Raw genomic sequence first — 15000 nt, forward strand, 5'->3', positions numbered from 1 at the left:
AGAATCACCGTCTACGAGTCGCTCAATCATCCCTGGCTCAAGGTCTGACTTCCCTCCTCATGCTATTGTCTTAATTTCATTTCTACTCCTGTATAAGCACTTCCTGTTTGTGTCATTCGAGCCTGGTGTCAGGTTGAGTTTGTCTCATGTGTGTGTGTCGTACAGGAGAGAGATCGCTACTCGTATAAGATCCACCTGCCCGAGACGGTGGAGCAGCTGAGGAAGTTCAACGCTCGGAGGAAACTGAAGGTATTTCCTGTAATCCTGCAGTAATTCCTCATGTCACCTAACACCAGACCACACCAGCCCAGCGTTTGACCGCATACAAGACTATCTGAAGTGGCCATCTTTAAACTTATCTTGCTAGACTTTAACTCCTGTGAGAAACTTGATTCTTTTGGTTGGTGCTTTCGAGAATGATTTTAATCAAATAAATCCTAATCTTGTTTTTAGTTATTTGGAAAAAGTTCAACTTATTTAGTTTTCATTTTGAATTACTAAACCTGGGTCTGAGAAAAGGACAAAAAAATTTGACAAAAAGTCACAATTACAAAAAGATCATGTTCCATAAAGATATTTAGTAAATTTCCTACTGTAAATATATCCAAACTTCATGTTTGATCAGTAATATTCATTGCTAAGAACTTCATTTGAACAACTTTAAAGATGATTTTCTCAATATTTAGATTTTTTTGCTCCCTCAGATTCCAGATTTTCAAATAGTTGTATCTCAGACAGATATTGTCCTCCGAACAAACCACACATCACTGGAGAGATCATTTATTCAGCTTCAGATGATGCAGAGACCTCAATTAAAAAATAAAGTGGAACCCTTTGACTGGGTTTGTGGTCCATGGTCACAAATATGATTTAGTAAACAAAAATAAAATAGATTTAGTTGACCAAAAACAAACAGGTTTAGTTCGATTAATAAAACATTAAGCGTAAATGCTCTTTGAGAAAACATCTATTACCCTGATCTGAAAGATATTAAGGTTTGAGTGTGCAACACAGACACAGATTAAACTGCTGAGACTTTATTTATCTTAAACTAAAATCAAACCACTTATAGATCAAAAAACAGGGTCTAATTTTCTATATTTCAAGACCAGTGGTTATATATACATTCTTTATAAGAACTGACAACATGCTTCATTCTTTCAAGCAGACATATTTATTCATAGAAATGAAAGATTAATCCTTATTTCAGCTATTAAAGTGATTAAGAGCTGGGGGGGTTTCTCTCTTTATTTGGTTGTTTGATATGAACAGCAGCAGGTTTATTAGGCGCTGTCACTTTAAGACTGAATACACCGCTCTAATAAACTGAGACACGTCTGATATGATTTTAAAATCAGAAGTGACTGGTGGGAATTGACTGATGAGAAGGTTTGGGAGTTAAACAGCAGTTTTAGGTTAGTGCGAGTAAAGTTCTGTCTGACAGAGATCTGCTGGCCACATGAAAGCAGGGGATGTTTTCTTCTAGAACATCAGAGAAGCAGTCAGGTGTGTGACGGTTGGAGTGTGTAGTGAGGCGATGGGGTGTGTGATGTGTTGATGATCTAATATGATTGAGATCCTCTGGAGTGCAAATGTCAAACGTCTGTGGTTCATCAGGATGAGTTCATCAAAATGCCCAGTTTGAATCTGACGCTGTAATGAACGAGTGTGTGTGTGTGTGTGTGATTCACAGGGTGCCGTCCTCGCTGCCGTCTCCAGTCACAAGTTCAACTCGTTCTACGGAGACCCTCCTGAAGACCTCCACGACTTCTCAGAGGACCCCACGTCTTCAGGTGCGTCCCCCGTCCAGTCATCTCTGGAGCTCAGCTGGATATCAGTCACTCTGAGAGTCTGGTGAAGTCTGAAGAGACCTCCGCTCTCGTCTCAAACAGATCAAATTTAAGGTCATTATAAATAAGGCCTTCTCATTGGACTCAAACTCAGTTCAGGAGGGAAGCACCCTAATCAAACACACACCTGATCAAACACACACCTGATCAAACACACACCTGATCAAACACACACCTGATCAGCCGATCAAGCTCTGCCCACTTCCTTATACTCTTACATTTCCTGTTTTAGGAGCGTTACATTTGGGGACGGAAAGAGAGAGTATACACAATAGAAATAAATACAGAATAGATGTGCGATTTATTAAACTTTAAAAGGTTATGATTTAGTGAAGTGAATGTGAACGCAGTCAGTGAATGTTACACATTTATGCCTAAAGTTAGTGTATGATGCTCCACTGATGAACTGAGATGTTTATATTATAATATCTTCTCGATGTCTGCAAGATGCATGCTTTATGTCTCCCAGCAGAAGTAGTGAAGCGCAGACATTTCAGAGTCACAGATTTGTTTTCCTGGCCTTTTACTGATATTTTGGTCACAGTATCTTTCATTTAAATCAGCGTAATCTCCTGTGTTTTCTCTCTGAACCGCTGCATCACAGGAAAGAAAGACTAAGAACATTAACACATTCAATATAGAGATTTTTTATTGTATTACCACAATAATATTTTTAAGTACATTATAGAATCAGCAAAATCCACTCATATGTGTGACTCAGTCATAAGAATTATTTTTTGTCAAATTGAGGTTAGTGCATCATCTGAAGCTGAATAAATGATCTCTCCAGTGATGTGTGGCTTGTTCGGAGGACAATATTTGTCTGAGACACAACTATTTGAAAATCTGGAATCTGAGGGACCAAAAAAATCTAACACATAGAAAAACAGAAATCAGTATCAGTACATGTGTGAATACTGAATAAAACATGTATTGGGTGTCTCTAGAGATGCCTGGTTTATTCGACACTGTTGGATTTGTTTTATAAGGGCATTCAGTATTAATTTGTGCAACTCATCAAAAAGGTCTTCCATTTGATTTTAAAAACGGAAACGCATCTGCTGCGTAACTTTCACTGCAGTGTTTTCAGAGGGGTAGGAAGTAGTGGTGCCGCTCTCCTCTGTTCCTCCAGATGTGTCTTCTGCTTCTGCTAATGTGAAGATTATTTTGCGGCCTCATCACAGGTCAGAAGGAGAGGAAGTCTCTGGTCTTGTATTGAGAAACAGCTGCCACTTCTCTGTCACAGAATTAAACTCACTTCCTGTAAGTGTGCGGTGTCTTTGTCCTCTGCAGCAGTCTGAGAACAGCCAAACCACGCTGACACCGCTGTGTACACATTCACAAGCATCAGACTCATGTCACCATTTCAGTAAATACTGACATATATTGATAAATTAATATCTGCTGACTCTGAAACTCTGCTCATGAAGCAAAACAAAGTCAAGTTCCTCCCTCAGAGATCAGACATACTGTATTATTAATCGTTATATATTAAATAAGTGGCAGGAAGAGTGGGATACATATACAAATAATAAATGACATTAAATAGATCTGGACATTTCAAACAGATTTGTAATCTCTATTAAAACTAGATATGATCAAGTGGTATCTTCCTGATGTTGCATAATTCGTACAAGACTGAGTTTTTTTTCTTCAAGTTGAAGACCGTACTCAGTCCTCTTCTGTCAAACATATTTTATTAGACTGTCATGTAAAAATGATTATGTTTGTTTGTTTGCTGGTTTTTATTGTATTTGTAAATAGTTTTTGCCTTGAAAGTAGCATTAGACGCTGAGATGGTATTAAATAAAACACACTACTGCTGCCCATGAGAAGTTGTTCAGAATTACACTGAGTGAAGCTCAAGGCATTGTTCCACACACTAAAAACCTTTAGGATGCTTCACTGTAACCCTGCACTACATGTTTGATTCAGATTCTGTTGTTATGACTGTTGATTCAGTTTTGTGTAGAAATGTCTGGTCAGATGTGTTTAGATAGGGTGGAGGCTCATGTGCAGCGCACTGCATTGTGGGATACAGTGTGCTCTGTCGAGTGTAGTGTCTTCTGGGTCTGTGTGTGTGTGTCTCTTGCAGTAATCTCACTGTGCTGTTGTTGTTTCTAATGCTGCCTGTACTTTAGGATTGCTTGCTGCAGAAAGTAGGTATCCCCCCGAGCCTTTGCTTGCCATCTTCATCTTACTCATCCTCATCTTCATCTTCATCGTCTGTTGTCTTGCATGTTCCTCCATCACTGAAGCACACCATCAAACACGACTCAAACGATCAGAAAGCACGCTTCCTCTCATTTCCTGCACTAACGTGAATAATGTGTGTGTGTGTGTGTGTGTGTGTGTGTGATGATCTGTGATGCTCGTCTCCACGTGTTCAGATCCAGGAGCTCCTCTGATGCATCTGATTCTGTATTCATGCATGTGCACAGATTTTGGGCAGTGAGCTGATGTGTGTGTGTGTGTGTGTGTGTGTGTTTAGGGGCCGTGTCTCAGGTTCTGGACAGTCTGGAGGAGATCCACGCACTCACTGACTGCAGTGAGAAAGATCTGGACTTCCTGCACAGCGTCTTCCAGGACCAACATCTGCACACACTGCTGGATGTAAGGGACGCACACACACACAAGCTCACACACACACATACACACACACACACACATACACACACACAGATGGTCAAATCACTCTCTTGATAATAATGGTTTTTCTACTGAACAAACTGTATTTTCTATCCTCTTCCCCTAAACCCACCCCTCACACAAAACTACAGGCGTTATTGAGTTTTCAAAAACTGTTTAGAAAAAAAAAAATATATATATATATATATATATATATATATATATATATTTAGAATTTAGCCTTTTGGTTTATGGGTGACAAAGGAAGTGTAAATCTCATAAACCATATTCACATTGTAATACTCCTGTCATTATACACATTTGTGTCCTCATAAACCATATAAACCTGCACACACACACACACACATACAGTATTTATACTGTACACACTGTATATTCTGTTGGCCTACACCTAACCCTACCTCTTACAGAATACTTTCTGCATGTCTACTGTTGTCATTTAAAAAAAAAAAATTAGCAGTTTTACAAATAAGGACATCCCCAAAGGGAGGTTTTGGGGATTTTGTCAGGTGTAGCTCACTTTTGGGTAATTTGTTCCCAAAATGTGGTTAAGTAGGTACACACACACACACCCACAGAGTGTTGTGTCATCAGGGTTTGCTTTCATTCTTCAAATCACTGAAGGACTGAGACACAGACGGAAGTTTGGTTTGTTCCTCTGTAGATCTGTTTCTGCTGCAGATTTGTGTAAACGTGGACGTCAGTCAGAAGAAATCACTTCCTGTGTGTTCAACAGGTTAACCATAGATTTTTTTATTAATGACAATTATATAATTCTATTAAAGCTTTGAAACGGAGAGTGGAAATCACTCAACAGAACAACGTCAACAGTTTCCTGAGCTCATGCAGCATCTGTGGATGCATCAGTCTGTTCACTCATTAATAATCCGTTTAATTACAGTAAGTTCACTTATTAATAATCCATTTAATTACAGTAAGCACACTCATTAATAATCCGTTTAATTACAGTAAGTTCACTCATTAATAATCCGTTTAATTACAGTAAGTTCACTTATTAATAATCCGTTTAATTACAGTAAATTCACTCATTAATAATCCGTTTAATTACAGTAAGCTCACTTATTAATAATCCGTTTAATTACAGTAAGTTCACTCATTAATAATCCGTTTAATTACAGTAAGCTCACTTATTAATAATCCGTTTAATTACAGTAAGTTCACTTATTAATAATCAGTTTAATTACAGTAAGCACACTTATTAATAATCCGTTTAATTACAGTAAATTCACTCATTAATAATCAGTTTAATTACAGTAAGCTCACTTATTAATAATCCGTTTAATTACAGTAAGTTCACTTATTAATAATCAGTTTAATTACAGTAAGCACACTCATTAATAATCCGTTTAATTACAGTAAATTCACTCATTAATAATCCGTTTAATTACAGTAAGCTCACTTATTAATAATCCGTTTAATTACAGTAAGTTCACTCATTAATAATCCGTTTAATTACAGTAAGTTCACTTATTAATAATCAGTTTAATTACAGTAAGCACACTTATTAATAATCCGTTTAATTACAGTAAATTCACTCATTAATAATCAGTTTAATTACAGTAAGCTCACTTATTAATAATCTGTTTAATTACAGTAAGTTCACTCATTAATAATCCGTTTAATTACAGTAAATTCACTCATTAATAATCCGTTTAATTACAGTAAGTTCACTCATTAATAATCAGGTTAATTACAGTAAGCTCACTCATTAATAATCCGTTTAATTACAGTAAGTTCACTCATTAATAATCAGGTTAATTACAGTAAGCACACTCATTAATAATCCGTTTAATTACAGTAAGCACACTTATTAATAATCCGTTTAATTACAGTAAATTCACTCATTAATAATCCGTTTAATTACAGTAAGTTCACTTATCAATAATCTGTTTAATTACAGTAAATTCACTCATTAATAATCAGTTTAATTACAGTAAGTTCACTTATTAATAATCAGTTTAATTACAGTAAGCACACTTATTAATAATCCGTTTAATTACAGTAAATTCACTCATTAATAATCCGTTTAATTACAGTAAGTTCACTCATTAATAATCAGTTTAATTACAGTAAGCACACTTATTAATAATCCGTTTAATTACAGTAAATTCACTCATTAATAATCAGGTTAATTACAGTAAGTTCACTCATTAATAATCAGTTTAATTACAGTAAGCACACTCATTAATAATCAGTTTAATTACAGTAAGCTCACTCATTAATATTCAGTTTAATTACAGTAAGTTCACTCATTAATAATCAGTTTAATTACAGTAAGTTCACTTATTAATAATCAGTTTAATTACAGTAAGCACACTCATTAATAATCAGGTTAATTACAGTAAGTTCACGCATTAATAATCAGTTTAATTACAGTAAGCACACTCATTAATAATCAGGTTAATTACAGTAAGCACACTCATTAATAATCAGGTTAATTACAGTAAGCTCACTCATTAATAATCAGTTTAATTACAGTAAGCACACTCATTAATAATCAGGTTAATTACAGTAAGCACACTCATTAATAATCAGTTTAATTACAGTAAGTTCACTCATAATAATCCGTTTAATTACAGTAAGTTCACTCATTAATAATCAGGTTAATTAAAGTAAGTTCACTCATTAATAGTCAGTTTAATTACAGTAAGTTCACTCATTAATAATCAGTTTAATTACAGTAAGCACACTCATAATAATCCGTTTAATTACAGTAAGTTCACTCATTAATAATCAGTTTAATTACAGTAAGCACACTCATTAATAATCAGGTTAATTACAGTAAGTTCACTCATTAATAGTCAGTTTAATTACAGTAAATTCACTCATTAATAATCCGTTTAATTACAGTAAGCACACTCATTAATAATCAGGTTAATTACAGTAAGCTCACTCATTAATAATCAGGTTAATTACAGTAAGCTCACTCATTAATAATCCGTTTAATTACAGTAAATTCACTCATTAATAATCCGTTTAATTACAGTAAGCACACTCATTAATAATCAGGTTAATTACAGTAAGCTCACTCATTAATAATCAGGTTAATTACAGTAAGCTCACTCATTAATAATCAGGTTAATTACAGTAAGCACACTCATTAATAATCAGGTTAATTACAGTAAGCTCACTCATTAATAATCAGGTTAATTACAGTAAGCACACTCATTAATAATCAGGTTAATTACAGTAAGTTCACTCATTAATAATCCGTTTAATTACAGTAAGTTCACTCATTAATAGTCAGGTTAATTACAGTAAGCACACTTATTAATAATCAGGTTAATTACAGTAAGCTCACTCATTAATAATCAGGTTAATTACAGTAAGCACACTCATTAATAATCAGGTTAATTACAGTAAGTTCACTCATTAATAGTCAGGTTAATTACAGTAAGCACACTCATTAATAGTCAGGTTAATTACAGTAAGCACACTCATTAATAATCAGGTTAATTACAGTAAGTTCACTCATTAATAGTCAGGTTAATTACAGTAAGCTCACTCATTAATAGTCAGGTTAATTACAGTAAGCTCACTCATTAATAATCAGGTTAATTACAGTAAGCACACTCATTAATAATCAGGTTAATTACAGTAAGTTCACTCATTAATAGTCAGGTTAATTACAGTAAGCACACTCATTAATAATCAGGTTAATTACAGTAAGCACACTCATTAATAATCAGGTTAATTACAGTAAGCTCACTCATTAATAATCAGGTTAATTACAGTAAGCACACTCATTAATAATCAGGTTAATTACAGTAAGCTCACTCATTAATAATCAGGTTAATTACAGTAAGTTCACTCATTAATAATCAGGTTAATTACAGTAAGTTCACTCATTAATAATCAGGTTAATTACAGTAAGCACACTCATTAATAATCAGGTTAATTACAGTAAGCTCACTCATTAATAATCAGGTTAATTACAGTAAGTTCACTCATTAATAATCAGGTTAATTACAGTAAGCACACTGGCAGCGTGTGTGTGTTCAGACTGACAGGGATGTAGTTAGTCCTGCAGTGACACACATTCTGCCCACAGTCTAGACACCAGTCTAATGTGTCATCTTCAAAACTCCTGCTGAGCAGCTGACGACTCTGCTCTATTTTCCACCCCTCATCATCATCTTCATCATCATCATCACTGTCTGTATAACCCAGCCGGTCCCGAGCTGCATCAGTGTTTCTGTGCCCTGTGTTTGCGTGCTGAATGTGACCACGATGCACTGCTGTCAGAGTTCATCAGGGTGCTGATCTCGGCACAAACATGTGTGTGTGTGTGTGTGTGTGCACGTGCACATGCATGTTGAGTGGAAAAACAAATAAAATCATGCACATGATGATCGTTCTCACGATGTTTCTTTCCACAAGTGAAGTCTTAAAAAGGTCTTAAATCAGAGTATTAGGTCTCAGTCATGGCATCAAATGTTTTTATGATTATATTCTACTATTTCACTATTTTTTGTCTTGTTTTCCAGTACAAAAATCGAAACATCCTAAAATCGAGATCATTAAGTTGAGATGGAAATTAAACACATGAAGTCTTGTTTTCTGCAAAGTGATCAAAGTGAAGAGAGTTTTTGCTTTAAAACAAGAACAAATATCTGTCAGTGTGAAATGAAAACTTGTTTTCCCTTTGATTTAAATTCTACTGACTCCTTTAGCAGATATCTGTTCTAGATTTAATGATCAACTTCATTTTGATAAATTTCAAGATCAATCAAAACAAGAATTCTTACTTCAAGTCATTTAGCTCATCATTTATATCAAGTAAATATATCTTGATTTAATTATGTTTAGACACTGCACTGGAAAACAAGATAAATACAGAGGATTCACTGCTGCTGGAGATGTCCACACGAAAGTGTGTGTGTGTGTGTGTGTGTGTGTGTGTGTGTGTAGATGAGAAAAAACTTAAGTAAAATCAGGCAAATGTTGTTTGTTCTGAGGAGTGACAGTTGATCAACAAACGGTGAGAAAATGTGATTGAGCTTGTATTCAAATGAGAGATTGAGTGATATAGACATACGAGTGTGTGTCTGTAGATCATGAGATACTTGAACTCAACTGTGTGTGTGTTTCAGCTGTACGATAAGATTAACACCCGCTCGTCGCCCCAGATCAGGAATCCAGCCAGCGACGCCGTCCAGAGAGCCAAAGAGGTGCGCAACGACACACACACACACACTCTCACACACACATACACACAAACACACTCACTGTAATAACACACGTGTGTTAATCCATCTATACTTCATATTTACCAGAATAAACCCTCATGTTCTGTGCAGCGTTTAGCTTGCTCCATCACTGACGTTCATCTGAACATTCACGATCAGAACGTTCCCGCTCTTATTCATGCTCGAATCACGAGTAACATGACATTATTGATTTATAATCAGCTGCTGCCACTAGTTAAATGCATCAGAAGTAGAGCAGGGTTGTTTTTACCAGGACCACAGCTAAACACACATCAGGTGACCGGCTGACCCTTATCTGCACACACTGCTGCGCTTTAGTTACGCTGTTACACACCTCTGACCTCACACACACACTCCGTCCTCTGTGGGGTCATCCTCACTTCAGCCTGATTTATTCATATATATATATAAACCCCTGGTGTGTGTACTGTGCTGGACTAAGCAGTGTTTCTCAGGTGTTGGAGATGCTCTCCTGTTATCCTGAGAACATGGAGGCGAAAGAGCTGAAGAGGATCCTGACTCAGCCACATTTCATGGTGAGTGGAAGCACAACAACGGTTTCAGTTTGAGTCACACCGATGCACTGAGACGCCTCCAGATGTGTGTTCATCAGTCAAGCAGACGCTTACCAGACAATAGTCTAAAGAGTCTCCAGCTCATATTTCTCCTCTAAACCGGTCATACATTTCAGGAAACTAAGTCTGCTTCAGGACTGTTTGATAGTCACATTATTTCATGACAAAATACACATTCATCCTGTAGATCTGTGTACTGGAAGACAGTCATCAAATTAAACTTAATTATTCATTATTAATCCAGGGATTCTGTGGGTTTTAAACAGTCTAAATTCACCCTTCAACGAATGAAGATTATTAAAAGGTCTTAAATCAGAGAAAGTCTTTCATTCATAAAGCCGTGGCATTAAATGTTGCATGTATTGCTAAAATGAACAGTCTTCAGTGTTTTGTCTTGTTTCCAGTACAAATATCTGAACATCCTTAAATTACTGGAGATATGAGAAACTGATCAAAATAAAGTGAGTTTCTGATTAACACATATACAATTTCATATCTCTTTCTTTTTATTCTGGTGTGAAATATTAATGTTTTGGTGACATTTAGCCTTTCACCTCGAGACACTTGCTCTAAATCTGCAGTGAAACGAGCAGCTGCTTCAACAGATGAGCTGCTTAAATACACGGGGCACCGAGGGAGGAGTGTGTGTGTGTGTGTGTGTGTGTGGGAGGGAGGGAGGCGTTCTAGAGCGGCCGTCAGATTGAGGGAAACACTTGAGAGAAAGTGTGGAAACGGAAGATCCGCTCATGGAGTTCTGCACGGACACAGAGCACCTGCTCTGGAGAACACGGGTGAGGAATTCTGGGATAGCAGCCGCTTCCTGCAGTTCTTTGTCATGTTGAGGAGACTTGAGTGTGTTCAGATCATCCTGATTAAGTGATTCACAGCTTAAACTGACCATCACATGCTTTAGAATAACACTTTAACAGAATCTTAACACATGCTTTGACGACTTTTCACATTTAAGAATGGTTCTTTATATATAACTGTTATCTTTATATTATAATTTGTCATTTTTGCTGCTGGCTCTCCTCACAGTTCAGACTGAGAATATTATGTGATATTTAAAAAAAAGCATTCGTTTTTAGGGTTTAGCATAACTCGTTAGGTTTCATGAGCTAATATTGAACAGAACACAGTTATCCAGATTATTGTTCAATAATAAAAACAGTGTTCATTCCTGTTTGTACTTGATGCAGATGATACAACATAAAATGTTCAAATGTGTGTAGAAATATGTTGTTGCCTATTATTTATTAAGGTGTAAAGCAGGAAACCTGAAGATTTGCATTGTATGTATTTCTATAATGCATAACCCTTTATATAAATGTGTCTTTATTTGACCCTCTTACTCTAGCACTCTATTCTAATTCTATTATTTAAATTAAAACCTGACCCTTTTAGACTTGAACTCTATTTTATAAAAAAAAAATACTATCTTCTCTATTTTTGTCTGTTGCTTTTTATTTATATATTCTATAATAAAAGAAGTCTTGCTAGTTTACTGCAGGAAGCTAACTGAGGCTAGCTATAGCACTTGTATATCGTTGCTGTTTTGTTGATTTTAATTGCTTCCACTGTCAAGTCACTTTGGATAAAAGCATCTGCTAAATGCAAATAATCTTCAATATAAGTTTGCATTGAAGTTTGAAATGACTTTAGTCAACCTGAAGTGTTAGAAGTTTCTCTCGTGTGGTTTTGTTTTCCGCTCAGATGTGAGCTGATCCTGCCTGTTATTACTTTAGTGACCAAGCGCCACACTATCACACTTACACACACACACACACACACTAACCCTGTGATAAACTTCAGGCGTGGCATGTGTTATTAGTTCGTATGCACACACACACACGATGCATGAGTGTCTCTGTATGGTCAGTGATTGTGATTTGCGTTCCCAGTGGTGCAGACGAGCTCTGATCCACACAGATGTGTGTTTGACTGATGCTGAGTGTGTGTGGTTCTGTCGCAGGCGCTGCTGCAGACTCATGATGTTGTGGCCCATGAGGTTTACAGCGACGAGGCGCTGCGAGTGACACCTCCACCCACATCCCCGTACCTAAACGGAGACTCGCCCGAGAGCATCAACGGAGAGCTGGACCTGGAGAACGTCACGCGTGTGCGCCTGGTGCAGTTCCAGAAGAACACGGACGAGCCCATGGTACACAGATCAGAATCATTACAACAGATCACTTTCCAAGATCAGGGCCAGAATAGACCTCGAAAGAGACGTGTTTCCAGCTCTGGAGCTCAGGGGAAAGGTTTTACCAGCTGTTCAAGATTCAAGATTTTTATTCGTCACATACAAAATTATATCTAGCATATATAACCAGCAGTGAAATGTGAGTCAGGTCCGCTCCATGGACAGTGCAATTATTAAAGAAAACAACACAGATTAAAATATACATAAATAAAGCTATGTAAGAATGAAATAAAAGTAAACAATAAAAATATAAGAATAAAATATAAAAAATGTATATTGTAGAATTAAATATAGAACGCAAAATAATGTGCATGAGTGTAAACTGTAGTCTTACATATTAAGATACCCAGGAATGTTAGGGGAACACTTTATTTGAAGGTGTCTTTGTTACATGTATTTATTGTTAGAATAACAATAAATGATGTGTCACTACATGCAAGTCAGACCCTAACCATGAAGTAAGTACATGTGGTTATTAATATCACTCAGTACTTAAAGGTGTAATTTACTGTAACAAGGACGTCTTAAAATAAAGTCGAACCTACAGTGGTTTCGGGACATCTGTAACCATAGCTCCCAAAAAACAAAACAAACAAAACATTTTTCGTTATTTAGAAATTATGAAAAGTGAGTGGCACATTACCTTACAGAACTACAAAAATATAGATAATATTAACTAGAGAGGCAAATTAAAAACATATTAATACAAATTAATGCACACAAAAAAATAAAATAAAAAGGAATTACTGTATACCAGAACAAATACACATCCTGAAACATTCATTTAATTGATTTCTTGAGCAATAACACATTTCTGTGTGATTCTCTGTTCATGAAGTGGAAAATCATGTGGTGACGGTGTTGCGTGCAAAGTGTGCAATAAAACAATTAGATCATCCAACAGATCAACAAAACTAGTCCAGTCACTGTTATTTCTGTAGTGAGTTATAATATAGAGTTTCACAGTCATAACAGGATAACAACAGGACAGTCTACAGTAGCATTATTCAGATCTTTATTTTAGTTCAGATCAATAACTGAAGAGTTGATCAGTTCTGAAACGGAGACGAGACGCTGATGTCTGTGTGTGATTGTGTGTCGACAGGGAATCACTCTGAAGATGAACGACCTGAACCACTGCATCGTGGCTAGAATCCTGCACGGCGGGATGATCCACAGACAGGGTGTGTGTGTGTGTGTGTGTGTGTGTACTTGTGTGTGTGTGTGTACTCACGTATGCTGTCGTTTCTCAGGGACGCTGCACATCGGAGACGAGATTCGTGAAATCAACGGCATCAGTGTCGCCAATCAGACGGTGGAGCAGCTCCAGAAGATGCTGGTGTGTGTGTGTGTGTGTGTGAGACCGAGCAGAACACTAGTGCTAGAGATGAGGATCATAACTAAAGCAAAGACTGAGTCACTCAGTAGCTATTCGAGTAAAGCGACCAGACGTCTGATAAAGCTCGGAGAGGATAGAGAGAGTCCAGCTATACACCTGACAACTGCTCATCATTACAGAGTTCTTCAGTGACAACTACAGATGTTTTAATTAGTACAATATGATTTAATCCGCCGGTTTCACAGACAAGACTCAAGTCTAGTCCCAGAAGAAGAAAATGCATTAAATTAAATAAAATTTTCCTGAGGCATTTTTCTAAACTCCTGAACCATGACTTCATCTGAGCCTCGTCAGTGAGACCAGGCCCATCACAATCATGCTGACCTGATACTGAAACACATGTGTGAGGGATATTACATGAACTTCCTTTTTATACAGCTGGTTATAAATACCAAAACCATACGCTAACCAACAGAAAACAGGCTTAGCTACATAAAAAAAACTGGATTTACTTTGTGTTTAAACTGTTTTACAAACAAGCACATCCCCTACAGGAGTTTTTGTCAAGTTTAGCTGACTCTTAGCTATGAATTTTCCCCTCAAATAAGGTAATAATGTGAATGTTTCAGCAGAACACACTCAGACGTCTGTGTTTGCAGCGGTCGCTCAGGTTCGGTCAGTAACGTGTTTGTGTTGTGTTTCTGACAGCGAGAGATGAGAGGAAGCATCACCTTCAAGATCGTGCCCAGTTACCGCAGTCAGTCTCTGTCCTGTGATGTAAGTGTTCTAGCGTCAGAGCGCCACACGCTGGCCGCTCATGGAGTATCAACACTACATGGACAGATCACATGAACGTCTCTGTTTAACTCTGGTGTTTCAGAAAGATTCCCCTGATCTGCCCAGACAGTCTCCAGCGAACGGACACTCCAGCGTCACCAGCTCCATCTTAGTAAGACTCCCAATAAACCACACGCACCCCCCAGACTCACACCAGGACAGGTTCAGATGATCGGGGTTATTCATTACTCTGGACAGTGAACAGTGATAGTGAAACTGATGAATGTCTTAAAGGGATAGTTCACCAAAAGCTTTATAATGGCAGTGGATGGGTGTTATTTTTCTGTAGTCCAATAAAGTGCATCCATCCATAATA

General features: G+C 36.9%; 1 protein-coding gene across 9 annotated transcripts in view; it reads left to right on the top strand.

Moving 5' to 3' along the window:
• Positions 1-15000, top strand: part of LOC113102631 (peripheral plasma membrane protein CASK-like) — a 43074-nt gene that overhangs the window by 20099 nt on the left and 7975 nt on the right. For 7 of the 9 annotated variants that reach the window (XM_026265842.1, XM_026265841.1, XM_026265849.1 and 4 more), the window contains exons 8-19: positions 1-42; positions 166-249; positions 1694-1793; positions 3992-4009; positions 4342-4463; positions 9614-9691; positions 10186-10266; positions 12278-12466; positions 13614-13692; positions 13762-13847; positions 14556-14624; positions 14728-14796. The exon at positions 1-42 is cut by the window's left edge and continues 81 nt beyond it. In XM_026265842.1, coding sequence (XP_026121627.1) covers positions 1-42; positions 166-249; positions 1694-1793; positions 3992-4009; positions 4342-4463; positions 9614-9691; positions 10186-10266; positions 12278-12466; positions 13614-13692; positions 13762-13847; positions 14556-14624; positions 14728-14796 — 1017 coding nt within the window. The remainder of the gene's footprint in view (positions 43-165; positions 250-1693; positions 1794-3991; positions 4010-4341; positions 4464-9613; positions 9692-10185; positions 10267-12277; positions 12467-13613; positions 13693-13761; positions 13848-14555; positions 14625-14727; positions 14797-15000) is intronic. The other 2 variants (XM_026265843.1, XM_026265850.1) reach the window with 1 other exon arrangement.

This window comes from Carassius auratus, chromosome 6, assembly GCF_003368295.1.
Source record: "Carassius auratus strain Wakin chromosome 6, ASM336829v1, whole genome shotgun sequence".
NCBI lineage: Eukaryota > Metazoa > Chordata > Actinopteri > Cypriniformes > Cyprinidae > Carassius > Carassius auratus.